At 45.6% G+C, this 27777-nt stretch overlaps 1 protein-coding gene across 1 annotated transcript; it reads left to right on the top strand.

The window, feature by feature from the left end:
- Nucleotides 1-244: 244 nt before the first annotated feature.
- IHH (Indian hedgehog signaling molecule) lies at nt 245-27715 on the top strand. The gene is made up of 3 exons (XM_083444918.1): nt 245-1450; nt 15633-15894; nt 23839-27715. The coding sequence occupies exons 1-3, from the start codon at nt 1145-1147 to the stop codon at nt 24486-24488; spliced, it is 1218 nt and encodes a 405-aa protein (XP_083301044.1). The 5' UTR covers nt 245-1144; the 3' UTR covers nt 24489-27715.
- Nucleotides 27716-27777: the final 62 nt, after the last annotated feature.

Below are 27777 nucleotides of genomic sequence, written 5' to 3' on the forward strand. Positions count from 1 at the left end.
GGGAAGCCCGGCCCAGGCGGCATTGTTGTCTCAGCCGGTTAATCAGATCCTACGAGTCGCTGTGGAAATATCGGGCCTCCTGCCGAACAATAGGGCCCCAGGAGGTGGTGGTTAAACTTCAACCAGCTTAACTTCCCCCCCTCCCCGTCGGAACCCAGGGAGCCGGGCACGCGAGCCAGGCGGGGACACCCCAAGGCAAACACAACACGGGGCGGCGGAGATGGGGGTAAATTGGCGGGGGGGGGGGCATTAAGGGATCAGCAGGGGAAGCAGCTTTGAGGAGCTGAGGGCACCCGCCCCCAACTCTCTGTCCTCTTTATTTTTTTGTAATCCCAGCCAGGGATATGAGAGCGGGTTGGGCACCCGTTTTAACTCCCCCAGCCAGAACTGGCGCCAATTGTGGCAGCCTGGGACTGTGGTGGGGTGGAGAATGGCATTTGCAGACCGATCCTGCACTTGGTGGGGGCTTTTGTCCGGCGACCGAACTGACACTAACAGAAGTGGGCTTTACTCGCAAGTAAGCGTGTGCCTCGGCCCGCAGCCTTTTTGGCCCCTCTTCGTGGCGCACGTGGAGTTGGGACTGGGCGCCAGGCGGGAGGGGGAGAAGGGGCGGCCCTCTTTGCCGTGGCGCATGCCTCCCCCGATGACAGCAGGTGAGCGAGGCGCGGGGGTGGGTCGGGCTCCTGCCCCCCCTCCCCGTCGGCGGGCCCTGGTAGTGGCAGGCAGGCAGGTTCCGCGGGGAGGAGGCGAAGGAAAGAGGGAGAGGGAGGGCCGGCCACGGGTTGGGTGCGGTCCTGGCGGTCCCCGATCCCGGATCTCTTCAATTTCCCCTCTCTGTCGCTCACTCGTGCGCCGCGAGCAGAGGCAGCGGCAGCGAGAGCAGCAGCTCCGGCGGCGGCGCTGACCGCTAGAGCGCGGCGGCGATTTAACCGCGGCAGCCAAAACAAACGGGGCCCGCGCTATTTATTGGCGGCGGCCGGAGCGGGCCGGCTCAGAGCGGCCCATCAGCGCACCTGCCCCGCTCGCCGCATGGACGCTGCCGCTGCTCGCTGCCCGGGGCTGCCCGGCTGCTGCCGCCGCCGCCGCCACCGCCGCTGCTGCAGTTCCTCCTGCTGCTGAGCGCCCGCTGGTCGTCGTCGGAGTCATGAAGGCGGCGCGGCTCCTGCTCCTGCTGAGCGGCTGCGCTCTGCTCTTGCTAGCGCCGCCGGTGCGCGGCTGCGGGCCGGGCCGAGTGGTAGGCAGCCGCCGCCGCCCGCCCAGGAAGCTCATCCCGCTCGCCTACAAGCAGTTCAGCCCCAATGTGCCCGAGAAGACGCTGGGCGCCAGCGGCAGGTACGAAGGCAAGATCGCCCGCAACTCCGAGCGCTTCAAGGAACTCACGCCCAACTACAACCCGGACATCATTTTCAAGGACGAGGAGAACACGGGCGCCGATCGCCTCATGACCCAGGTAGGCACCAACCCCAGCCCCTGCTCCAGCCGCGGCGCTGCGCTGCGCCCTGTCTCTCGCCTTCGCTCGCTTTCGCTGCCTGCCTTCTCCACTCGAGTCTACCTGAGCCGCACGCTAGAACCCGAACCCACGTGCCCCCTGCCGTGGCTAAGCTAAACTCCGCGCCGCGCTCCACTGAGCTGCTCTGTGCCAAGTGGCCGGCGAGCCCTTCGGAAAAAGGGAAGGAATCCTCCGCCGCTCGTCTTCCCTTCTCCGGGGCACCTGCTCACTCCGTGTGGGCTCTGGCCACCTGTTTGCTGCCACCTCCATATCCAGTCCTGTGGGTTTCGCCGGCTTTCAAGGAAAGCAAAGCGTACCTAAGGGCTCCATGATCGTGGAAGCATGGAGAGATTACCGGGACCTTTGGAATGGCTTTTTGGAAGTCAGCTCCGGTTCCGATCACTTTCCTGCTCCCCAGTCCAGACCTGGAAAGTTATTAGACTCTCATTGCCGGTGGAAACCCTGATGAAAGTTTAGGGGCGATGATGCATAATCAATGCCAGATCCTTTTATCAGCTTGGCATCGGTAGCAGTAGCACGGGAAAAATCACCCTTCTTTAGGTGTTGTGAGGGCGGATGCGTTCCGCGACAACTTCTTGTTATTATTGATTATATATATTGGTTGCGGTTTTCGGGGGGGGGGGGAATGAACTCAAAGCAACTTTAAAAAACAAAATAGATATAAAACAAGAATAAAAACATAAAATAACATGCATAGATGAGCAAATCCAACTCCACCCCACCCCACTTAAATCATGTTCAGGAAATTAAACTCCCAAGGCCTGGGTGAATAAACATGATTTTTACCTGGTGCCCAAAACAGCTAGTCAAGATGTCAGGTTTGCCTCCCTCAGGCTCCCTGGGAAAAACATTCCACAATCAAGGAGCCACCACTGTGAAGGCCAGTTCTTGTGTCATTACCCTTTGCATTTCCCTTGGAGGGGATACACAAAGGATTGCCACAAATGAAGTTCTATGTGCGCATGGTCCCAATCCGGCAGAGGCACCCAGGACTGTGAAGGGTTGGTAGGATGGTGATGGGGAGAAATTGAGGTGTTTGGGGATTGATTGCCTGCCTGCTTAGTTTCACAGACAGCATTAAATCCTTTCATTTCTCTCCCTCCCTCTCTCATCCCTGCTCTCAATTTCTTTCAAGAAATGAGATGTCTCATCAGGCACCAGCATAAATTGAAATATGGAAATACATATTGTAATGTGGAGGAAAATGATAGTTGAAGTGCATTAAGAATCATTATTATTATGAACTTTATTCTTCCCCACACCCTTTTCCATAGAGGTGATCACCACAGCACAGATTTACAATATATTTCATATCCTTATTATAGACTGAACAATTCTGTGAGATAGTCTAGGCTGAAAAGTACAGTGCAAGCAAGGTTACCCCGTGGAGCTCTGTGGCTGAGAGGATTTCATACAAGGATCTGTTCATGTATGGTTGGGGGACCATAATTCCCATTATCCCTAGCCATTGGTCATGCAGACTGGGACTGCTGTATGTTGGAGTCCAACAACATCTGGAGAGCCACTGGATCCCAATTTCTGATCTAGGTACAGCTCTATAGCCACTATCCAATTATAGCTTGTTTGCATAGAGAGTAGGTTGTGATAGCAAGGCACCTGCCTGTTAGCAAAAACAACCTGTATGGGGGGCAATACCTTGATACCTACCTCCAGTGGTTGCACATATTTGGCCTTACAAGGCAGCAAGGGTGGGCATATATGCCCCCTGACCTGCTGTTTGTCCTCCCCATCACTGCAGAAACCATTTCCCTAGCAAATAATTCAAGCAGCACATTCCCTCTTGGAAACTATTTTGGCTTCTCTCCAATGCTCCTTTACTATGGTTTCTCCCCTAATGTTACTATGAAAAGACTGGGTTTACCAAGAGTTCTGTTTTGGCTCATTCTCCACAAAGGGGACCTGGCACCTATTCAAGTAGACTGATGATTGTAGCCCCACAGTTCAATTTTATGTTGCTTTGCCCAAAAGTAAATTCCACTGTGTTCAATGGGATTTACATCCTAGAAAGTGTGTTAAGGGCTGCAGCTTTAGTGTGGAAAGGTAAAGGTAAAGGGACCCCTGTCCGTTAGGTCCAGTCGCACGCAGATGACTCTGGGGTTGCATCACTCATCTTGCCATAACTACATCCCACTAAGTTCAGTACAGCTTGCTCCCATGTAAGTATGCATAGGATTGCACCCAAAGTGTGATAGGTAGAGAAGCAGTACCCAATACTGGCACTTGAGCAAGTGGTTAGGCATGGATAAGTGCTTTGTGGGTACAATCAATCCCAGAAATTGGATTTTAGGATAGGGAGGATATATTATGAATGTCTCACCTGACAGGAATGCCATATCTTGAATATGATGTTTGCCACTTGGGTGCATTATTTAAATAAATTATTTTATTTAATTATTTAAATAAATAAATTAAATTATTTAAATAAATAAAAAGAACAATCAATGTATCTTTAATTGTGACCTAATTCGATCTACTCTGCAACAGGCAGACGCCACCATGTCCCAAACTTTTAAAAAAAATAGATCAGTCTTGAGTGGTCTACTTAAAAAAAAAAGAACATAATTCTTGTATTCTACAAATGTGATCTAAGTTGCATACTGTACTCAGGCTCCCTTCACATAACTTGTGGTGTGAAGGGCAGGATATAAATATTTAAATATGTAAACAAACAAACAAACAAACATAAGAAATGCCTTGCTGGCTTTGACCAAAGTCCATCTTGTCCAACATCCTTTGTAAGAATCCTTGCAGCCAGCATGTGCTGGGTGGATCACCAGAAACTGGTGCATCAGTGTCAACAGGGGCAGGACTTGGGGGCAGAAGTCTAGGGCCCCACTTGGGAGAATAAGCAGGATGGTTCCAAATATGTTGGGGTTGATTTATCACATTCTGAAGCAAGTGAAACAATGCACATTACCATCTAATGAGTGGATGGGCTGTTAGGCTGTTAAGTCCAATTACCTGTGCCATTGCACTGGTTAATGATGATCAGCCTTCTGTCCACTCCTGGCTTAGATGAAAACATCAAAGGTGTTGGTTGGCAGCTGTTAGCTCCAACAGTCAAAAGTTTTAACATTCATTTTCAGAGGCTGCTGCCCACTTTGCATATCAAATGATGGAGATTAACAAGGGATAGTGAAAGCTCTGAGGACATGCTCTGCTTGTGAACCACCTAGGAATATTGTGCTGGTTTGGTCATGTCAGAAAACAGAATCCCTGGCTAGAGGGTAGTGGGTTATTTATTATGCTCTTCAGATGCTATTGACACTCAGTTAAACCCTACAATATAAGAAAAATGCAGTTCAATATCGGATGACATGGCAGAGCAGTCTTCGACAGCCTGGTACCCTCCAGATATTTTGGACTGCAACTCTCCTCAAGCCCAGCCAGCATAACATGATGGGAGTCATAGTCTGAAAAATCTGCAGGGCATCACATTGGCAATTACTGTGACACAGGGGTGCCAACTTGAATAAAATATTGTGGGGCCCAGGTAAGCCCGCCCCACATAATCAGTCACATGACACACTGCACACACACAATTTGAATGGGAATGCTTATAAACTTTGTGTGGGCCCAGCCCCCTCAAATATTTTATTGTGGCAGCTGAAGCCCCTACAGCCCCTAGGAGTTGGCTCCTATGCTGTTATAGCCATAGAGCAGGAGGGATTCAAGTATGCCATGCCAGAAAAGCCTATGGGACTAGGGATAAGCATACATAGGAAGCTGCCTTACATCAAATCAGACCATTGGTGCATCTAGCTCAGTATTGTTCACATCAGCTGGCAGTGGCTCTCCAGATTTTCAAATGGGAGAGGCTCACTCCTACTTGAGATGCTGGGGATTTAATCTGGGACCTTCTGAATGCAGATACTCCACCACTGAGCTAGAGCCCTGTAAAACATGCCTAGCAGGCTCAGCATGTCACATGCAGCTACAGCAAAAGCTGAAATCAGACTCTTTTAGTCCCCAGCCAGTCTCTGACTATGGGAAGGGAAAATCCCTTTCCAAGCTAAATATGGGGATCCATTACTGACATGGGGACAAATAGAAGAAGATGCATGGAATAGAAGAGTATGGTTCCCCTTTATCACATACATAGTCGAACAAGACAACAAGAATCCACTGACAGCATACAAATCAATATGGCTAACCTGACCCAAAAATCCACCCCCTCTCACACAAAAACAAATTTCACTACAGCCAACCAAAGACAACTAACCACACCCTAGGCTACCCCCAACCTCTCTCACTACCAAAGAAATATTACAAGTGAATAGAAAGAGAACCCACACAAGTGATGCTGACACAAAATCCCACACATACACTACATGGAAGAATAGAAGCATCCCCACCCCATGCACCATGCCCACCCTTCCCCTCTTTCCACCTCTTTTCTTCCCAACATAATACTGCATGCAACACTAATGTCTCACAGCAAATTAAACTGATTTGTAGAAAACACAATTTGAAAAAAGACACAATGTACGTATTTTTGAAAATTAAGAATTTATTAATTAAAATTATTTAAAAATAAAAAATATGGAGATCCATTTTAGTCTTTGGAGTCCAATTTGAAATGTGTTTACTTGGAAATAAGTTTCAGTAACCTCAGTGGGATTTCCTTCCTTGAAAGTGCCAGTAGAATACGCAAGTGATACCTGTTCAGAAACATCACACCCTTCCCTTCCCAAGAGCCTCCGCTTCACTTATAAGTCCTAGGGTAAAAAAGTTTGTTATAATGTGCTTACCCAAGAATCACGTAACACAATGTGGAGCAGGATCCTAAGTATGCTAACTCAGATGGAGATTGGAATGACATGATTGCACAGGAAGCATGGTTTTTCCAATCCTATGTTTACCATGTGAAGGGGAAGGAGGTTTTGCAGGGGAGAATTAGTAGGCAGGAGGGAGGTGTTTAGCTTTACCTCATTGCCTACCCACTGCTTTACCTCTGGCTAACGTCTGCGGGGAATTGACCTGGGGGAAGTAGTTGTGGGGGAAATTGGTAGGCTGATCCTTATGTTTGGGACATTTTGAAAAGGATGCCCTAGCTTTCCAGTTAACATAACTGGGATAGAATCTGTCTTGGGGGATTGTTATAGCAAGGTGATCCTGCTTATTAAGTTGGAAGCAAAGAATCTGACTGTCTATAGGCAGCCTAGAGTTCACTAGGCCACCTTTTAAGCATACTGTAACATCAAAGCTAATTCTTAAAAAGCAAACTATTCAGAGTCTAATTTTAAATTTGTTTTAAATTTGTTTTAAAAACCATCCGGATTCTCCATTTAGCCTGTTTTGAGGAGATGGTGGCCCCAAATAGGGTTATATACTAAATCTAGAATAGGAAGAACTGGGGAAAACAATCTGCCTTCTGACCCCAGCTCTGGGAGCGTTTGCATATTGGACCCTTAAAAAACCCCCTGTAGTGTGTGTTTGTTTGTTTGTTTATAATAATAATAATAATAATAATAAATTTTATTTATACCCCGCCCTCCCCAGCCAAAGCCGGGCTCAGGGCGGCTAACAACAATAAAAACAATCCGACATTCTAAAAACTTTCCACCATAAAATCAATCAGAAACAAATTGATGGCAACCAGCAAGCAGGACCCTGTGCAGATTGCCAGAGGAGGGGGTCAGGCTGCGCCCTGACCAAAGGCCTGGTGGAACAGCTCTGTCTTACAGGCCCTGCGGAAAGATGACAAGTCCCGCAGGGCCCTAGTCTCTTGTGACAGAGCGTTCCACCAGATTGGTGCCACAGCCGAGAAAGCTCTGGCTCTAGTTGAGGCCAGCCTAACCTCTCTGAGGCCTGGGACCTTCAGGATGTTTTTATTTGCAGACCGTAGGTTTCTCTGTGGGGCATACCAGGAGAGGCGGTCCCGCAGGTACGAGGGTCCTAGGCCGTTTGTGTGCATGTATGGATGTCCATTTTAGCCAAGTGGAAGTTTTACGTTACAGATGTAGTAAATGAAAAACAAACAAACTCCTAACATTTAAAGCAGGGATGGGGAACCTATGCCCCCTGCAGATGTTGTAGACCAGCAACATTTGGAGGGCCACATTTGGAGGGCCTTGATTAAAGCCTCAGTTTTGACACTAGTCTGAGATAACCAATGCATAGTGGGAAGAAAGGTTGGGAGGGAGGCCTGTGAGGTGAATTGCTAGGGTCCAGCTACTTTTGGTCAGCTATTCTTTTTTGTGGTGGGGTAGGGGAAGAAGTACAATAGACTGGTTGTAGTAGATTAGACCTCTGGAGTGACAGGGGATGTCAGAAATATCTAGGCCCACTGAATGTTTTAGAACTGCCTCTTGGAGTATAGACCCAATGAGATGTGGCTACTGCTCTGGACAGAGCCCTGTGATCTGAAAGACAGGAGAAATAGGGAGGGGGGTGCTCCTAACACCTCCCTAAATGACATAGTTACAAGAACCTGTAGGTTTCGGTTCTGACACCAAGATGCTGAATGGGGCTTATTTTCCCCCTCCCCCATGCCTCAGTTTCCCCTGCTGGCCAGGGTTGCTGGAAGGATATTTGAGCAAGGTGAGTGCTGAGCATTGTGAAGATGTTGACACAAGCATGACTGAGATGCTTACACAGGGGACTATTCCCTCTTGTAAATTCCACAAGTCTTGCCCGTTGGAGCAGGAACCTGGGATGGTGATAGTTGGGGGATGGGTACTGTGGAGCCGGAAGTTATGTAGGACTCTTTCGGTATCACTGGAGAAATGCCTGTGGGCTCCAGGAATGCAGATAAAGAGCTATTTCCCCCTCCTGATCTGCCACCCTGCCTGCCACCAGTCAGGGTTATGGTGCAGGTGAGTCTCCTAAAGCCTCTGGGATGCAGCTGGAGGTCTGCTGGGTCAGTGCTCTCACCCACCCTAGGGCATGGGGGTGGGGTCTGTCACTGGTTAAAATACAGAGAGTGTGACAGAGTAGGCACATGGCAGCTTGACTAGGCATAGGGATGGATTATCTGGCTGAACAATCATAACATAAAATCATGCATTGCCTCTATTAACAGGGCTTGGGATCTATGTGGCTTTCAACAAGTGCTCCACATTCAAGAGACTCTGCTAGAAGTATCACTTAGCATGTTATAGTTCAGGGAAGAACCACCTTTGGCCCGTCAGAAGATGGATTCCATCTCCCATCAGTCCCAGGCAGCATGGTCAGTGGTTAGGGTTGAGGGAACCTGAAATCCAATGATGTTTGTGTATGTTTACAGCAACAAGCTAACCTGATAATACTTGGACTTTTGTCAGCATCCCCACCTTCTCTCCAGAGCAGGCAGGCATGCTGAAGGCATAGATTCTGAGGCATGATGCGAGGTTCAAAATGTATCACCTGAGCATGAGGGGTGCTCTTGTTCAGCCCCTCCTTTCCTCTCCACCCCCACCCCCATTGCTGGTTTCTTATTGCTCTTGACTTGAGTTTCATCAAGTCCAAGGGTCTGCATATCCCTGGGCAACAGGATCCCGCCCACATGTCCTTATCACTCCATCTTTCTCAAGAATGTCAGTCTCTGTTTGCTTCTGGTGCCTGAGCTCAGAGGTGGAGATAAGGCCCAGGAATAGTTGCCTCACCTCTTCTCCACCCATCACCGCCCCCCAGCCTCAGCTTCCTTCTCCTTGCTCTCTGAACCAAAGCTCCCTCTCCATGATCTGCAGGGAGCTTAAGTTAGGCCAGGCCAACATCCTCTGGACTCCTCCAGATTGGAGTATGCATGCATGCATGCATGGGCGGAGGTAGGGAGGTTTGTGGGTGTATTCTGCAACATGTGATTGATGCAATAATATTGCATTAGTGGTGGATTTCTACTGAACTGTTCACACATCATTCTGCTTTATTAGATGTTCTGTGATGCTTCCTCAATATGGTTGCATTATTGCCATCTGGGCAGGGTATTGTTGCACAGTAGCACAAGAAAAGCAGGCAGAAAAAGAAGAAGAAGCCACCAAACCCAGAACACCAATGGTATAGAAAGTTATAGAATTCCATCAAAAGGTTACAGGATATAGATTGGCTGGAAACAAAGTAGTACGTCCACCCCAAAATCTTTGCAAGTGCATACATTATTGAAAGTGGGACAACAGCCCCAATACCATCATTAGCACAAAGCATCATGAATGCTTATGAACAGACTGCTGGTATTCGTTTGTGAGCTGCTGCTGGTCTTTCCCCCTCTCAAACTGATAGGGGAAAGAGTACTAGTTCTAGGGTCTAGTGCTCAGTTCCAGCCATCGTCCTCTGACTCTACCAAGACAATTGATCTTCCAAGCACCTCAAGCAACTGTCCCTCCTGGAGGTGGCTTTCATGGTCCCCATGATGCCTATTCACTGCTCAGTGCTCCTGCAGGAATAAGTGCTGTTCTTTGCTTTCAAGACCAAAAGTTGCCAGCAACTTAGTGGAGCTGGTATCAATTCGTACAACAGTGGATACTTTTCTGAGCAGCACAGAAATATGCAGGCTGGGTAAATTCCCCCTGTCTATCCAAGGCCTGTTAGCAGAGCCCTGGTCCTCTCCAAGAAGTTTAGCTGCAGAAACTTCCAGCTCTGCCTACTTAATACTGTGGGTTGTATTTAACCTTTATTTAGCACAAGCAATGTGTACAGTGCTGTATAAAACAGAAACAATGTAGTTCCTGCCCTTGCTTGCCACGTGCCATTTCTTTACCTTGCCATTAAGGCTTATTTGCTAATTTTTAAAACCCAACTCTTCCTCCAAGGATCTCAAAGTGGTATATGTAGTTCTCTCCCTCATCCCTGTTATCCTCACAATAACCCTGAGAAGTGGGTTAGACTGAGAGATAATGACTAGTCATCCAGTGAGTTTCATTACTGAATGGGGATTTGAACCCCAGGTATTCTTTGTTTTCTAGGCTCTATACCACATTAACACTTACCAGCCCTTCTCTAAAGTGTACTGTAGATCTGTCCACTATAATATAAATCAGAGAAGGCTAACCTGCAGCAGCTGGACTGTGAACCCCATTACCCCTGACCATTCGGATTGTTGGCTGGGGCTAATAGATGTTAGAATCCAACAATGTTTGCAAGGCCAGAGGTTAGCCACTCCTGTAGGTTACGTTTTCTGGACAAGGAGCAAATGGACAGTGCTGGTATTGCCAAATGATTAGTAAATATAGTTCATATCCCCACCTTTCACCATGGACAACTTCTTCATAGCATCACTGACTGCATGCCCTGGAATGTGGCTTCCATTCTAAGGGTGTGGAGAGGGAACCCTGGAGAATATTTGTGGCTGAATATATGTGGGTATAGTGTTGGAAGCAGGGCTTGCTGAATTTTGTCCTTTTACTGATGAATTGGACTCAATAACTGAGGCAAGAAATGAGGTGAACCTCATCCCTTTCATATGTGAGCATGTACTGCTCCATGTGCTGTTTACTGAGCATTCAGCCTGATTTGTTTGCAGAGAAATTAGACAACAATAATGAGGCTGAATGATGTTGCATCAAAGCAAGTGTTACCTCACACCCTCCAGTGCATTTCTGTAACTTCCCTTATTGCAAAAAGTGCAGTCTTTGGAGAAAATGGGCTTGTTACACGTGAGCTGCCAATCAGGTATAATTGTGCTGCCTGAATTTGTCAATATGTGATTGAATCCCACCAGAAAATAGCAGCAGTCTGAAAATGTGCCCTGTATTTATATTTACAATTTATGATTATCCCCTTGGTTGGTGGGAAGGGCAGACGTGTTATGTGCTTCACCAAATATCTAGCACCTTGTTAACAAAATCCTACTTTTTTACTGCTCAACATGTAGCCCCTATGCTGTTAGCCTTGGGAGAATTGATTGGGCACTGAGGCTTACATAGCTACTATAGTTTGACCCTTTCCTCTTCTGCTGCTTTCTCCAAAGCCTTCATTGCAGCTCAAATTGCACCATGGTATAGCAGCCTCAGCACCAAATGTTGGGGATTCTTTCTGAGAGTATCTGTTCCTATATCTGGGCATCAGAGCTGTTCCTTTAGAACTTGCCTTGTGGTCAATGAATTAAAGCACCTGCCTTGTGCTAATCGGCTTTCCTGTTGCAGCTCTACGCTGACACCTTCTGGCTACAGCTGGAATTAGCATATATGTGAATCAGTTCTGAATTTATTCCCAATGCAGAAGAATATGTACCCTGTGATTCCCTATGTAATTCTCCCATGAGCTCTCCCATTGCTTTGGGTAAATGATATAGCCTGGAAGAGTATGAATGTGAGGTGAAGGTGATGGGTACAATGGCTATTCCCTGTGCAGCTGACTGTGAGGAATAACAAACAAAGTCTTGTCTGAAGGCTGTATTAAGAGGAGTTATTTTGATGAGAGGAACAGCCCATGTATTTGGATTCACTAACTCAGGAGTTAGCATTTTAACATGGTGTTCTGGGGCCCTGACGTGTCTAGAGCTAGTCCTTATTCTTGGTCTGCAGTTTAACATTTGTTTTAAACTGGTTTTAATATTGTACTTTATTTTTTTAAAAAGCATTGCTGTACTCCACCCAGGAACCATATGGTGAAGGGTGGGTAAGAAATAAAATAAAATAAAATAAAATAAAAAATAATAATCCCACAAAACCTGATGCAGCCAGATTCACCCAAGGGACTCATCAGCTTGTTTGTTTCTACAGTATGCAAAGTTAAGGTGATTTGGAGTGGTTTGTTAACTGTTGTTACAAGGAAAAGTGAGCCAGAGATGGGGATGGGAACCCAACTATGTAACCCCAAACTATGTAACCCTCACCTTTCCTATGGTATTTTAAAGAAATAAATAAATATCTCTCATATATAAAACACTGTTTGTTGCCTTCTGTAGCACCTTATCTCTTGAAGTCCAGAACAAACAGTGGTGTGTGTGGTTGTAGAAACTGGGATGGCCCTTTGTGCCTGCCCTGTTTTACTAGGGACAAAGGCCAGCCCTGGCCATATATGACCTTTCCTCTGAATGCAGGGGCGGGTTTTTTGCCTCACCCTTGTGCTGCTGCTGCATTGCTCTTTGCCCTCTTCTCAAGGCTGAGTGAAACGTGACCTAAGGAGTGGGAGGGTCAGGCCTTTCATCCTTGCAGATTGTTGGCCACATTCCAAGGTCACACATGGAAGGGCTTTGCTGTCTTTTTGCAGTTTGGGATGATTCTCCCCTCTTTTTCCACACACAAAACCACACATTCCAATGTGGGGCTGCTTCTCTGTTGTGATGTCAGGATTTCATGAAATGCAGTGGTACCTCGGGTTAAGAACTTAATTCATCTGGAGGTCTGTTCTTAACCTGAAACTGTTCTTAACCTGAAGACCACTTTAGCTAATGGGGCCTCCTCCTCCTCCTCCTCCTCCTCCTCCTGCTGCTGCTGTGCTGCCGCTGCATGATTTCTGTTCTCATCCTGAAGCAAAGTTCTTAACCCAAGGTAATATTTCTGGGTTAGTGGAGTCTGTAACCTGAAGCGTATGTAACTCGAGGTACCACTGTATGTGTGAATATTGCAGCATGAGTGCAGTGGTGTTTTAGGACATTTCTGACTCTGAACTTAGCACATGCACATACCCTCTTTAGATAGAAATGTGTTTTACTTCATTTTATTTCAGTTGTGGGAAACCAGCACTGCTGTATTCAGGATGGGGGGACTTCTGCTTGTTCTGAAGAAAGGGGCACTGGACCTCTGCCTCAAAGTCCTGCCCTGACAGCACCAATGTACACATGATCACCTGGGTCATTGCCAATCAATCGGCATCCTGCAAGAAACTCAGTTTGGCTGCTCTCAGATCAGAATGGCCTGTGCAGTATCCCAGGGTTAATGTAAGCTTTTAGGTCTGTGCAGGACTTTAGTCACAAGTGACATATTTCGTGACTCATTTACTTGTAAGCCAAATCAGTGAGGTTCATGAATAGGGCATGGAGGGAAAACAGGACAGTAAAGCAATGAATTTAATATTGTTCAGTATAGACAGAAGCAATAGAGCATGACATGCCCATATGGTGTGTATATCTATATATTAATAATGAGTTCCTGATATCTAGAAAAAACTTAATGGCGTGGGGATGCTACAAAAATAATTGAGGTCTTTCTACAAATCCTGCAACTCTGTGCACATGCATACAACATCTCTCTAACTTTGGCAAAAGTTGTCTTATGCATTTTAAAAAGTGGTGTGGGTGAGCCCATGTGACTTGTGCAGGAACAAGGGCTGAGCTGAGAAACTGGGCCCCTCCAGATCACCTGTTTCTTGAACTTTCACCCTGACTTGCTTTACACAGAGATTAGACTACAGTATGACCAGTCTTTAATGAGCTTTCATTCTGATTTGTTTGCAGGGCAGTTATATGGCAATCATCTCCCATCTTGTACCCATCCTGATCTACTTTGGAGTGTTTACACATCTTCTTGTTAGTCATTAGTTTATCCCACACTTTTCAATGAATTCTCCAATCATTTTCCAAACTGCAGAAAGTCTTTTTTTAAGGAGGATTTGTTGTGCACTGGAGACTTTTAATCCACCTTAACTGCACACACGTAAAGTCCCAGCATGTGCATGAATCCCTCCTGCAAAATCCTGACAATCTAGAGGGACCATTATGTCTCTATGTAAGGGAGAGGTACCACCTTCTCTGGAGGATTGAAGGGGCCCAACACAACGTCTTTATGTCACATCTTTATGATATGATGTCTCTATGTCCTGATGACACACACACAATGTCATGCTACATCAGGACATCACATGTGGGGTCCTCTGAACATTGAAGGGGTCTGGACCCCTAAGAAAAAGAGCCAGTGCCCTTGATGTAAGGTGGTTTTTATTATTTTATTTTATTTATTTTATTATTATCCCCAATTAGCTTCTGAACCCAATCAAAGTGCTGATTTTGATCTATAAAGCCTTACACAGCTCAGGACCTCAATACCTAAGGACAGCCTCTCCCCATACAAACCAACCTGGACCCTGCACTTGTCATCCAAGGCTCTATGTCCTCACTCTCTGAGAGGTTCAGAGGGTGGCAACACAAGAATTAGTCTTTTTTCTGTGGTGGCCCCCAATCTGTGGAATGCTCTCCCCAGAGAGGCTTGCCTGGCACTATCATTATATGGCCTTTGTCCATTAAATAATCTATGGTCTGTTAAAGCTGGGGGAGTGGCTGATTATTTTATTATTATGCTGTCTATTATTGTGCTTTTTATTAGGTTTTTATTGTTATGCTCTATAAAATGTGTTCTTAATGTTGTAACCACCCCAGAATCTTTTGATAAAGGGTTGTATATAAAATTATTATTATTATTATTATTATTATTATTATTATTATTATTATTATTAAAATTAGAGAGGGGTTTAACAAGAATGCAGAATACATTTTGAAAAGCAAAGTGACTTTAGCATCTAGTTGTGGACTGAATTGCTACGACATCAGGATGTTATCACATCATTTGGCTGCATGTGTGTTGACCCAGGTGTGGCTCTTTGTTGCCCAGATGGTAAATGTTCTGGACTATGGCTAAGCAATGCTTGATATGGTGGGGAATTTAATCTAGGCTACCCATTTACACATTGTAAAACAAAACAAAACAAAACAAAAACAGATTTTCAGTATACCTGAAGGAGCGTCTCCACCCCCATCATCCAGCCCAGACACTAAGGTCCTCCTCCAAGGGTCTTCTGGTGGTTCCCTCCCTGTGGTGCCCTCCCTGTGGAATGCCCTTCCTTCAGATGTTCAGGAGATTATGAACTACATATCTTTTAGAAGACATCTGAAGGCAGCCCTGTATCGGGAAGTTTTTAATGTTTGATGTTTTATATATTCTGTAAGCCACCCAGAGTGGCTGGGGAAACCCAGCCAGATGGGCGGCGTATAAATAATAAATGTATTATTATTATTATTATTATTATTATTATTATTATTATTATTATTATTTACTACTAGTACTACTATTACTATTATTACAGTATTACTATTACTATTCTCTGCCACCCTTTCAAGGAAAGGATTGTCCTTTGTCAAGAAGGACACATGGCCACCCCAATCTAATCCAAGTTTTGTACTTCCAGGTAATGCTCTCTTCTATGCTGATCTATTTCTATCCTGTCACTTCTCACCCACTTCCCATAGCGCTGCAAGGATCGCCTAAACTCTCTGGCCATCTCAGTAATGAACCAGTGGCCAGGGGTAAAGCTGCGTGTGACGGAGGGCTGGGATGAAGATGGGCACCACTCAGAGGAATCGCTGCACTATGAAGGCCGTGCTGTTGACATCACCACCTCTGACCGTGACCGCAACAAGTATGGGATGCTCGCACGTTTAGCTGTTGAGGCTGGCTTCGACTGGGTCTACTATGAATCTAAGGCTCACATTCACTGCTCTGTCAAATCTGGTAAGGACAGTTTTGAGATGGGATTGAGGGAGATTGGCAGGAATGGGGGTGGCAGTGGGAGAGTATCTGTGAATCATGAATAAGGGAGATAGGCACAATTGAAGAAAGGTTTGGGGTAATGGAGGGTGGAGTGGGTAAGTTAGAAGGTTGAAGAGCACATTTTTGTTTGTATGGGTCACCGTGGGATAACAGTAGCAATGCTGTACTCCATTCTTACTGTTCATCAGAACTGGGGAACCTGTGGACCTACCAGTATTGTTGAACTCAAACTCCCTCCAGCCACAACCAGCATGGCCAATTATCAGGCATAATGGGAGTTGTAGTCCAGCAATAGCTGGTGAACCACAGATATTCTCCCATCTCTGCATGCAATTAAATACCTTATGTTAGCATTAGCTAATCTTGGTTTGGCTTAGTTCCCCCGAGTGTCTCCCTCACTGGGCTAGGACCAAGCACACCTGCTCTAAGATCTGGTTGTTATAAAGCCACAGGAAATATTTCCCTGCAAATACTCTCCCTGTTGAACACCTGACTAATATTTTTCATCTGAGCTGCACATCCTCTCATCCAGGAAAAAAATGTAGATTTCTACAAGCAGTGGGCAGCAACAAGTTTGGTCCAGCCCTAGGTATATTAAGAACAGTAGGGGCCAGAGTTGTTTGTTGGGATTAGGTGCTGAGGTTCTCCCCCTGTTGGCCAAAGTACCACACTTTGACTGTGGCATCTTGTTCCTATCCTTTGACCATTAGCATGAGCTGCTGGTGTTCCGGCCCTTTCCAGACCCACAGGGTCTCTGGTTGATGGGAAGGAAGTGCCTTTGCCCTGCCTTGAGCTTATACTGCCTGACCCAACAGCCGAGTCTCCACCTACCTGACTGCAGCACACCAGGAGAGATCAGCGCTGGAGAAAGAGTAGAGCACAACCTTCTCCCCTCTGGCACCAATATGGACTGTGCCACTTTATACTCTCCAGGAAGTAGCTGTGCCAGCCAAGTGGCTAAGAAACAAGCACTTTTTGTCCCTTTGGACTTTGGGTCCCCAAAGCCTTGATATCTACAAAGCTGCAAGTTAGGTCTAAGTGCGGTGGATATAAAAAATTATGCATAAATCTTCAAATGGTTGCACTGGGTACTGTGGCCTGCCACCTCCAAGCTGGGCATCTTGAATGTGGAGCTCTACAGACTGTCCATTTCCTCTGAGCTCCACTAGCAGGAGTAGGAAAACGCTTTTGATTTGTCTCTTTGATGCTGCACACATTCCTGGGATGCTGTGTCTGCTTCTGGGTGCCCATGCTTCCAAAAGGATGTTGCAATACTACAAAGTGCCAAAGACTGGGAAAGTGTCTTGGTAGTAAATGACTAGAGGAGCAGCACAATCTTGCAGGGAAAGCACTGGATGCTGGAGGGTTGGCAACAGCTTTGATGGAGACTGGGTGGGGCAAAAAGGATGAGTGTGAATCAACACTAGAGAGTTTATCCTGGGTGCAGGTTTTACTACAGGTGGAGACAAGCACTTGAGTACAGGCTATTCTGGAAGGGAGGCATTGCTCCAGTATTTCAGGCTGATGGATGGTGGGTAGGGCTAATGTATAGTGCCAGGGTGGCTAACCTGTGGCCTGCCAGGTATTTGGACTTTAGCACTCATCAGCCCCAGCCAGCAAGACCAATAATGAGCATTGATGGAAGTTGTAGTCCAGCTGCATCTGGAGGGCTTTGGGTTGGTCACCCCTGATGCAGTGGAACATACTGAGTACAGAAGGAATGTCCTGGCCTGTGTAAGATAAAGTGTGAGAGAAGCAAACACTGGTTTAATGGAGGACTTTTAAGTGTCTGGAAATGGTGTGTATTCAGGGCAGCTGGCCTGCCATAAGTACCTTAATAAATGGCCTTTATTTTTGTACCATTTGTGTGGCCTGGTTTGTCTGTCCTCTGCCCTCCCCCAATCTCTTCATCCACTTGGCTTCTGTAAGTCTTACCTCCTTTTAAAAAAATGAGCTATACTAGCTTTTTATATTTAAACTTGCCCTTTTCCTGGAGACTTGGGTTGAAACCAAACTAACAACAACTACCACTACAATCCCTCCAGGTTGCACACTAGCTTGGCCATAGCCACTGAATCTGATCTCATAGCAAAAAAACTACAAAACCCTATTTTAGAACAGGCTCAGTGTATTTTTACCTATAAGGCTTAAAATGATATTTTTTTTAATGAACATACATCCTACACTGCCTCAAATGTTCATTTGATTTCTCTTCCATGGATGAATGCCAGTTAACTGAACATTCACAAAAATGTCTCCTGTAAAGCACTTATCAGACTCTGGAAGGGGATTCTTTCATTGCACCTCTATGTATCTTCATTTTTTGGACTTGGCACAGAGATGGCACAGTCTTGCTCATGGTACCAGGAGCACCTTCTTGACTGTATCATCCACGTAGCAAGCAGGTCGTAAGAACAGAGGAAGCTGCCTTTTTCAATGTCAGACCACTCAGTATTATCTAAACTAACTGGCAGCAGCTCTTCAGGGTTTCAGACAGGAATATTTTCCAGTTCTGCCTGGAAATGCTGGAGATTGAACCTGGGACCTAAGCATGTGCTCTTTCACTGAGCTGTGACCCTTCCCAAACAATGAAGATACATTGTGTATTGATTTTTACTGTTTCAATTGACATATGGTATGCTCAAAAGGGCACCCTTGGTCACTTGGCCATGACTATATCATCTGTGAGCCAAGACTGAACAATGGAGATATGCAGATGCATGACTATGGCATGGCATTTGCTAAACTCTCCATTTTTAAGTGTCTTCTTCCCACATGGTGACAACTTTTAGCATTTCCTATAGACATAGCAATTGGTTTCAAATGAATTATATGAGTATGGTAGACCGTTTTTATTATTTACTTATTGCACACATGGGACTAAGAGAGAGAAAGAATGAAAGGGAGAACATGCCTATAGCAGCTCACTCTCTGAGTTGCTCTGCAGTACCAACTCCATTGCTCTCTACATACCAACATCTGTTTGCATGTGGTTAAATCTGACCTACAATAGCAGCAGATGTTGCACAAAACTGAGATTATCTCACAAGTCAGTTGCATGCCAGATCCAAAGGTGAGCTTGGGGCTGTGTTGGCTGCTCCTTGTAGACAGGGACCCCCATTCTTGCAAATGGTGAAGTGAATAGGAGAAAGAAAGGCATTGCCCTCTTGGCCCTCTTCTGCAAGGCTGTGGGTGGCTGTTTGTTCGTTTTAGAATCAGTGTTTTTTTAAGGAAAAAAAAGATGCCAGTGCTCACCATGAAGTTGTTACAGTAAGCGCTACACTTTTAACAGGGTGGGTGGGGGCTACTGATACTGTATACCCTTGAGTGCTCCCTGAAAAAAGAACTGTTTAGAATCATTACTGAAAAACAACCAACTGAGAATTGGAGGAAAAGAGTACTGTTTTTGTTAAGTACAAGGAAGTTGGACATGAAAAGTGCCTAGAGAGAATGGGACATATTCTCTGCTACCTTGCGGAGGCTCTCTTTCATCTTAGGGATCTGAAGAACTAGCTGGAGGGAAGTCAATGCTGCATAAATCACACATGATACAATATGCTTTATATTGCCATCATCGCACTGTTGTATGGAGGTCCTGCTAGCAGGTAATAATAATAATAATAATAATAATAATAATAATAATAATAATAATAATATATTATTTATACCCCACCCATCTGGCTGAGTTTCCCCAGCCACTCTGGGCAGCTTCCAATTGAGTGCTAAAAACAATACAGCATTAAATATTAAAAACTTCCCTAAACAGGGCTGCCTTCAGATGTCTTTTAAAGATAAGATAGCTGCTTATTTCCTTCACATCTGAAGGGAGGGCGTTCCACAGGGCAGGCGCCACGACCGAGAAGGCCCTCTGTCTGGTTCCCTGTAACCTCACTTCTCGCAATGAGGGAACCACCAGAAGGCCCTCGGTGCTGGATCTCAGTGTCCGGACTGAACGATGAGGGTGGAGACGCTCCTTCAGGTATACAGGACCAAGGCCGTATTATTTATTATTTTCCATGGGATACTGTGAGAGCAGGATACTGAATTAGATGGGCCCTTAGCCTCATCCAGCAGGGCTTCTGTTAAGTTTTAAAGAAATTCAAATCAGTACTATTTAGAAACTATGTGTGCTTTACCAGCTTTCTGATTGTTTGCTGGGTTATGTGAGCTTCAGAAGCCATAGCTGCCTTTTTGAAAAGTAAGTATTTCTTCTTATTGTGGTCCTTGTTTTCTCAGGCTGAACAGATCTATTCTGATGCTCTTAATTGGCTGTTGAACCCACCCATTTTTAGAGGGTGGCTTTTCCTACCCTTTCACTGAAGGCTGATGGCTAAAGAATGGTTTCTTGCTTTACATGTCATTAATTTCCCACCTTTTCTACTTCCAAGCAGAAGCCAAATAGTAAATACAGATCTTAACCAAAGAAGCACTACAAGTAGACTGAGGAAGTAGACTGAGGCAGATTTACTGAAGGGCAGTAAAACTGTGTTTGCCAAACCTATAAAGCAGTTAGAGAATCATTGAATCACAGAATCTTAGAGCTGGAAGGGACCACAAGGGTCATCAAGTCCAAACCCCTGCAATGCAGCAGCTAAAGCATCCATGACAGATGACCATCCAACCTCTGTTTAAAAACCTCCATGGAAGGAGAGTCCTACCACCTCTTTTGGGAGTCTGTTCCACTGCTGAACAGCTCTTACTGTCAGAAAGTTTTTTCGAATGTTTAGTCAGAATCTTCTTTCTTGCAACTTGAAGCTATTGGTTCGAGTCCTACCCTCCAGAGCAGGAGAAAACAAGTATGCTCTCTTTTCCATGTGACAGCCCTTAAGATATTTGAAGATGGCTATCATATCTCCTTTCAGTCTCCTCTTTTCCAGGCTAAACATAACCAACTCCTTCAAGCGCTCCTCATAAGGCTTAGTTTCCAGACCCTTGATCATCTTGGTTGCCCTCCTCTGCACATGTTCCAGCTTGTCCACATCCTTCTTAAATTGTGGTGCCCAGAATTGGACACAGTTTTCCAAGTGTGTCCACTTGGAATTACAGTCAGTGCAAGCCAGTTTTGAGTGTCTTCATTTGCAAGTGGAGAGCAAATTATTGCTTCAGATGCAGTGAGCAGGGAGGTAAGGCAGAATAGAGTGGTACTATTACTTCCCTTGATCTGGACACTATACTTCTGTTGATACAGCCTAGAATAATATTAGCTTTTTTGCTGATGCATCAATATGTTGACTCATGTTAAGCTTGGGTCCACCAAGACCCATAGATGCTTTTCACATGTACTGCTAGTAAGCCAGATGACCCCCATCCTATATTTGTGCATTTGGTTCTTCCTGCCTAAGTGCAGAACCATACATTTGTCCCTATTGAAATTAATTTTGTTAGCTTGCACCCAGTTCTCCAATCTGTTACGGTCATTTTTAATTCTGATTCTGTCTTCTGCGCCATTAGCTACCCCTCTCAGTTTGGTGTCATATGCAAATTTGATGAGCATCCCCTCAATTCGTTCAATCAAGTCGTTTATAAAAATGTTGAACAACAATGGGGCCGGGACAGAACCCTGCGGCACCCCACTTGTCATGTTTTTCCAGGATGACAAGGAACTATTAATGAGTACTCTTTGAGTTTGGTCAGTCAACCAGCTACAAATCCACCTAACAGTTACCTTTTTCAACCCACATTTTACCAGTTTTCTCGCAAGAATATCTTGGGGGACATTGTCAAAAGCCTTACTGAAAACAAAATACACTATGTCCATAACATTTCCCTGATCCACCAAGTTTGTAATTACATCAAAAAAAGAAATCAGATTGGTCTGGCATGACTTATTTTTGAGAAAACCATGCTGGGTCTTAGTAATCACAGCATCCTTTTCTAAATGCTCTCAGATCGACTGTTGAATTATCTGTTCTAGGACCTTCCCTGGTATCGATGTCAAGCTCACTGGTTGGTAGCTGCCTGGCTATTCCTTTCCCCCCTTTTTGAAATTGGGGGTAATATTTGCTGGCCTCCAGTCTGTAGGGACCTCACCTGTTCTCCAATAAATCTCAAAGATAATAGACAAAGGCTCTGAAATTACATCCACAAGATCCTTTAGTACCCTTGGTTGCAGTTCATCAGGCCCTGGAAATTTTAATTCATTTAAAGTAGCTAGGTGTTCCCTTACTACCTCTTTTCATATTTTGGGCTGCAGCTCCTTCCTTACATCATTTATTCTGTTATCACCAGGTCGGGCATCACTTTCCTTTTGAGTGAAGACAGAGGCAAAGTAGGTGTTGAGTAGTTCCACCTTTTCTCTTTCACCCAATAGCATTTCTCTGTGTTCCCCACGCAGAGGACCCACCACTTGCTTGCACTTCCTCTTACTTCGGACATAGCTGAATAAACCTTTTAGTATTTTTAACCTCTCTTGCAAGCCTGAGCTCATTCTGAGCTTTAGCCAGCCTGACTTTCCATCTGCAACTGTTGGCTACTCATGTATACTCCTCCTTTGTGATTTCCCCTTTCTTCCATTTCTTATACATGCCCTTCTTAACTCTCAGTTCATCTGTAAGCTCCTTATGCAGCCACACTGGTTTTTTTAGATGCCTCCCACTTTTCATTCGTGTTGGTATTGTCTGCATTTGGGCCTCCAATATTTCTCCTTTTAAAAACTTCCATCCTTCTTGGACTCCCTTCTCACCAAGCATTTCTGACCACGTGATCACACCCAGTAGCTCCTTCAGCTTTTCAAAATTGGCCTTCTTAAAGTCCAGAGTGTGTGTCTGACTACACTCAGTTTTCCGTTGCCTCTGTATCTTCCAACCCAGGAGAGCATGATCACTTCCTCCCAAGTATAACAAAGATAGTCTTTGCTATCTTTGTTATACTGTGTAAAAGATCAGTGGTAGAATATTTGTTGTTGATGTTTGAGAGTGTGCATTATTCATTCATTCATTCATTCAAACTATAATGGAAGGAGGAAACAGAAATAGGGGTTGCCTGCTAGCATGCTTACCACACAATTCCCAGCATATTTGAGGAAGACATGACCATTAACCAATGTTTTTTATTTAGCTGGTGTAAATTAGTTGTGTAGATATACTCAATAAGACCATTGGATCCTAGGTGTTGGTTAATCAAGATCAGCCTTTCCCAACCTGTAGCTCTCCAGATGTTGATTGACTACAACTTCTATCATCCCTGACCATTGGCCATGCTGGCTGGTGCTGATGGGTGTTGCAGTCCAAAACCTCTGGAGAGCAATCAGATGGGAAAGGCTATTTCAGATGAATGATGAATGTGCTGTTGTGCATGTGACATCATATATCAGGCCCTCCATCCTCTCTATCTGGTACTAGAAACTCTCCTCAGCACACCCCTTTCTCAATCCTGCCCCTACTGCCCCTGCTTTGCACTCCTCCTTGAGTGTTCCTGAATGGCTGAAATGTGTCATTGAACTCCAATTAAACTTCTGCCCTGGATGGAGTGTAGGAAAGGGTATGTGTAGAAGCTAACCTGCTGTACAAAGGTGAAATTTACATTCACTGTCTTTGGCCCCACTCACCACTGGTATGTGCCCCCCCCAAAGGGTTTCTTAGAAAGGAATGTGGTCCTTGGACTGCAAAGTTTCCCAACTCCCCTGCTAGATGAATTAATCAGTAGACTATATGAACTGTACTGTTCATATGAACAGTAGTCTATATGAACAGTAGTCTATATGAACTCCACCAACCTACAAAACAGAGGCCACTTGATTCCAGTTGAAAGGCCCCCATAACAAAACTTACCCTCATCACAACCACCCATCTAAATCTTACCAAATTTCATTTATGTTTACTTATTTGCACCTTAATCAAATCTCCCTCCCTCTAGTAACTGGGCTGGTCTCTCTATTTGTTTCTCCCTCTCCCTCTCTTTGTCTAGAGCATTCAGCAGCGGCAAAGACAGGAGGCTGTTTCCCAGCCCAGGCACTGGCAACTCTAGAAAGCGGGACCAAGATTCCAGTGTGGGCACTGAGGCCTGGGCAGCGGGTCCAAGCCATGGATGAGCAAGGCCGTCCCATATACAGTGAATTCCTGGCATTTCTGGACAAGGCATCATCGGCACGGACTGCTTTCCACGTCATTGAGACGCGGGATCCACCCCGCCGCCTTGCCCTCACTGCAGCACACCTCCTTTTTGTGGGGGAGAATGCCACTGCACCCATGAAGGCTATTTTTGCCAGCCTGGTACACCCAGGCCAATATGTTCTGGTGACAGATGGGAGTGAGCTAAGACCAGCCAGGGTAGCAGCAGCCTCAGTGCAGATGGATATTGGGGCCTATGCCCCCCTCACTCGCCATGGGACAGTGGTGGTGGATGGAGTGGTAGCATCTTGTTTTGCTTTGGTGCAGGAGCAGCACCTGGCCCAGCTGGCCTTTTGGCCCCTTCGACTCTTTCGCAGCCTGGCAGGGGGTGAGCAGACTCAACCAGAAGGCGTTCATTGGTACCCTGCACTTCTCTATCGCCTAGGCCGAATGCTCCTGGCTTCGAACAGCTTCCACCCATTGGCCACAGCACAGTTTGAGAGATGAGACGACGTCATCAGGTGCCCCTTAAAGAGGGAGAAACCAGGTGTCACCTCCTGTGGTTATAGGGAGGGACTGCATGGTAGCCAGAATCCTGAATGTGGGGGAAAGGTGAGGCCACTGGCTCCCTATACCCTTTCCCAGGCATAAGGGCCAAAGAGAGGTTTTGACCTCTATCTGAGTTGCCCCCTTTTTGGCAGGTTACAGAGGGGGATGCCCAATGACAGGGTTGTATGCTGCTATTTTGGTTCAGGAGCCTCTGATAGAGGGGGAGTTAATCAGGTGGATGCAGGTAGTGAGTGGAGGCCTGGAAGCCTGGGGTGAATGAATGAGGGGAAGGAAATCCTGCATCTCAATATGCAAACTGGGGAAGTTGGAGGGGGTGGGCTGCTACAAGAAGGTATCTGGGAGGGCTGAGTATGGGGGGCCTGCAGGACACTTTCTCTCAGCAGACATCCATGTGGTGCTCCTCCTAGCACTGTGGCAGGCAAAGTAGCTGTAAGGAAGATGTATGGGACTCTTCCGTTGCTCTTTCCAGCTGCCAGTCAACTGGGCTTGTGAGCAGTGAGTGGGACAAGAGGTAGTGCACCAGCCCTGAAGTGGAGAGGTGGGCACGAGTTATGATGAGGGAAGAGACAGTAGAAAGTGAAGGTTGTTTATAAAATCACACCGTCTTCTCTGGATCAGGTGAATTTAAGCCTGGAATACTTATAATGCCTCATTTCATTCTCAGATTCAGTAAAGAATCACTCCACCTATAATCAGTAGTGGACACTGGCAGCTTGCGCCTGACCTCCAGTTGGTTGCATTGCGGCTACTTACCAGGAGGTAGCTCAGGGGCAAGGCAGCAGTAAGGCTGAGCCAGACAAATTTGTGTTTCTCCCAGTGCATTTGCATCAGTGTTGTCACTTCATCCCTCTACCTCACAGTAACCAGTAGATCCGACTGACGGGAGGTCAGGTGAACACCGCCACCCCACCATGCCATCTGCAATAACCATGCACTGAAAGAACAGGGGTTTGTATAAGGGAGAGAAATGTGCCTTATCAAAAGGAGGCTAAAACAGTTTAACTAAGGATGTTAACCCATGTTAAGTAATCTTGAAAGGAAATCACCTAAAGGGTAGGATGGACATTTACACAATCCCCCCACCCCCCAGGAAATGCATCATCAAAACCATTGATTTGCATGTACTAATTTATATGTAGTTGCAAATTTAGAAATAACAACTTGTTATTTAAATAGAAACACACATCTCTTCATAGCAGGGAAGACAGTGACCTAGTGAATGTTGTGTGCTGTTTCCAGGTGATAACTGTAGATGGGCAGCTTCAAGCCTCCCCACTCCTCTGCTGCTCTCCTTTCTTAGGATTCTTTCTTTTTAATCCAGATTCACAGTAGGCAGCCCTTGAAATAAAGGACTGTCCTTTGCCACCCCTCCAAACAGAAGGCTGTCCTCTGCAAAGTAGGACATATTGACTGTCCTGCTGGAGAGCAGGACTTGGAATACCTAGCTTCTGTTAGAGCAAACTGGGACATGGGGAGGAGAAATGGAGGTGCAGGAGAGATGGATTCAGTTACCTTCTGTAAAACCATCCTTTGCTTCCTGAAGGTACTGGAGAAGATATATTCTATTGGGTTGTAATTACTGGGTAGATAATCTTCCTCCATTATCACAGCACTCTAACAGGACAGTCCCCATTCTATTAACCCGGCAGAAGTTCTGATGCCTGTGCTTATGTGAGGGAAGAAATGCACTGTCTACTACATGCTCAATTTTAGCTGTTCTGTCCTGGATATTCTCAGAAGTAACATAGTATCTCAGGATGGTGGAACTACTTGTTCCTATGAGACCACACATATGCAGCATTGTGGGGGTAACATTTGCGGGAGAGAATCAGTTTGATTGTTTGTTTTTTGGCGGGGCGTTATGTAACAATTTCCCAACCAACCAATTCTCTGATGCAATCCCTTCCCTGGCCTTTTTAAAAAAAGCTCTGCCACATTTCAAGAAAGGAAAGAAACCCAGTTTTTTGGGGGGGTGGGGCGATGACGACAGAGATTACCTGGGAGAGCACTTGCCAAGGAGAAGCAGTAGGCAGGGGGAGTGTTAAACACTCCCATCTACTGATTCATCCTTGTACACATGCATGCACACATCAATCAGATTCCCTTGGTAAACATGGGTTTGGGAAGATGCATTTGCCAAGGAGATGCACAGGTCCATTCTTGGAGCCTCCTCATGTGTCAGAAATTTTGTTCCAAGGAAATAAATTTTGTGTAGGAAAAATACGTACATATCATGCACACAACAGTGTCTGATGAGCACTCACACTAGTTTTCCGCATGTGCACATGTGTGTTGGAAAATGTGGCTTTGTGCTGTGTGTACATGCAGAACAGTAGATCCTCATGCTCACCCCAGGTGGCAGTGTACACAAGGCTTACAAATAGTTGATTGTGCAATTGTGTGTAATAACAACTTTCAGGTGATTTGGAAGTTAAGTCTTCTAATGAAAAGAGTTCATTTATTATCTCCCCCGCCCCCCGCCCCCTTCTCCCTGGGACCATCCATGTGCCAAAGATGACTAATAGATTTTTTTGTGGGCAAATTGGTTATATTTTTCTCAGGCTATTAATCTTTGAAAATTTAGTTGTAAAGCTGTTGTATACAATCTTTTCCTGCAAGCAAGTAATATCTATTCTGAAAATAGTCACATGTGAAGCAGCCCTTAGTTGGGTTCCAGATGCCCTAATTTCATTCATCTCCTTAAAGAAATCCCATAGCACTTTGTGCACTAGTCAGAACCAGAATCTGCCCCTTCCCCACGCTCTTACTTCTTCCTTGTCTGGTACCAGTTAAGTCATCAAAACAACAAGGAATAAGCATGTCCCTTGCTAGCAGTGTAGCTCAGAAGGCCCCCCACAGTCCCAATATTGTGACTGGGGTGGTAGCATCTGGGAAGGCATCATCTCCTACCCCATGACATTTATTTATTTATTTGCTTGCATTTGCAGGGTGCTCAAAAGATTTCCCTGGTGAGGAAACCCTTTTGCTGAATAACACCAAATGGGGTGGGGTGGGACATTTTTTTTCTAAGGATAAAAGTATTTAAGAATTATTTCAGAAGTGATACTTTAATGGGACCATTGGGAATTGCAAAGCTTTTTGTCTCTTCACTGGATGTAGATTTCCTAAACAGGCAAGAAGTCTAATAAATCTCTTGATCCACACTTGGTGTCTGTGTCTTTTTTCTCTGAGTCAGAAGACCACACACACACACACACACAGGTCT

The sequence above is a fragment of the Podarcis tiliguerta genome (genome assembly GCF_965153285.1).
Source record: "Podarcis tiliguerta genome assembly, chromosome: 1".
In the NCBI taxonomy this organism is placed as follows: Eukaryota; Metazoa; Chordata; class Lepidosauria; order Squamata; family Lacertidae; genus Podarcis; species Podarcis tiliguerta.

Bases quoted from the DNA above. Each gene is read 5' to 3' on its own strand.
- IHH (XM_083444918.1), top strand. From the start codon at position 1,145: ATGAAGGCGGCGCGGCTCCTGCTCCTGCTGAGCGGCTGCGCTCTGCTC. The intron at 1,451-15,632 runs GTAGGCACCAAC...CACTTCCCATAG, and splicing joins CCGATCGCCTCATGACCCAG to CGCTGCAAGGATCGCCTAAA. The intron at 15,895-23,838 runs GTAAGGACAGTT...CTCTTTGTCTAG, and splicing joins TCACTGCTCTGTCAAATCTG to AGCATTCAGCAGCGGCAAAG.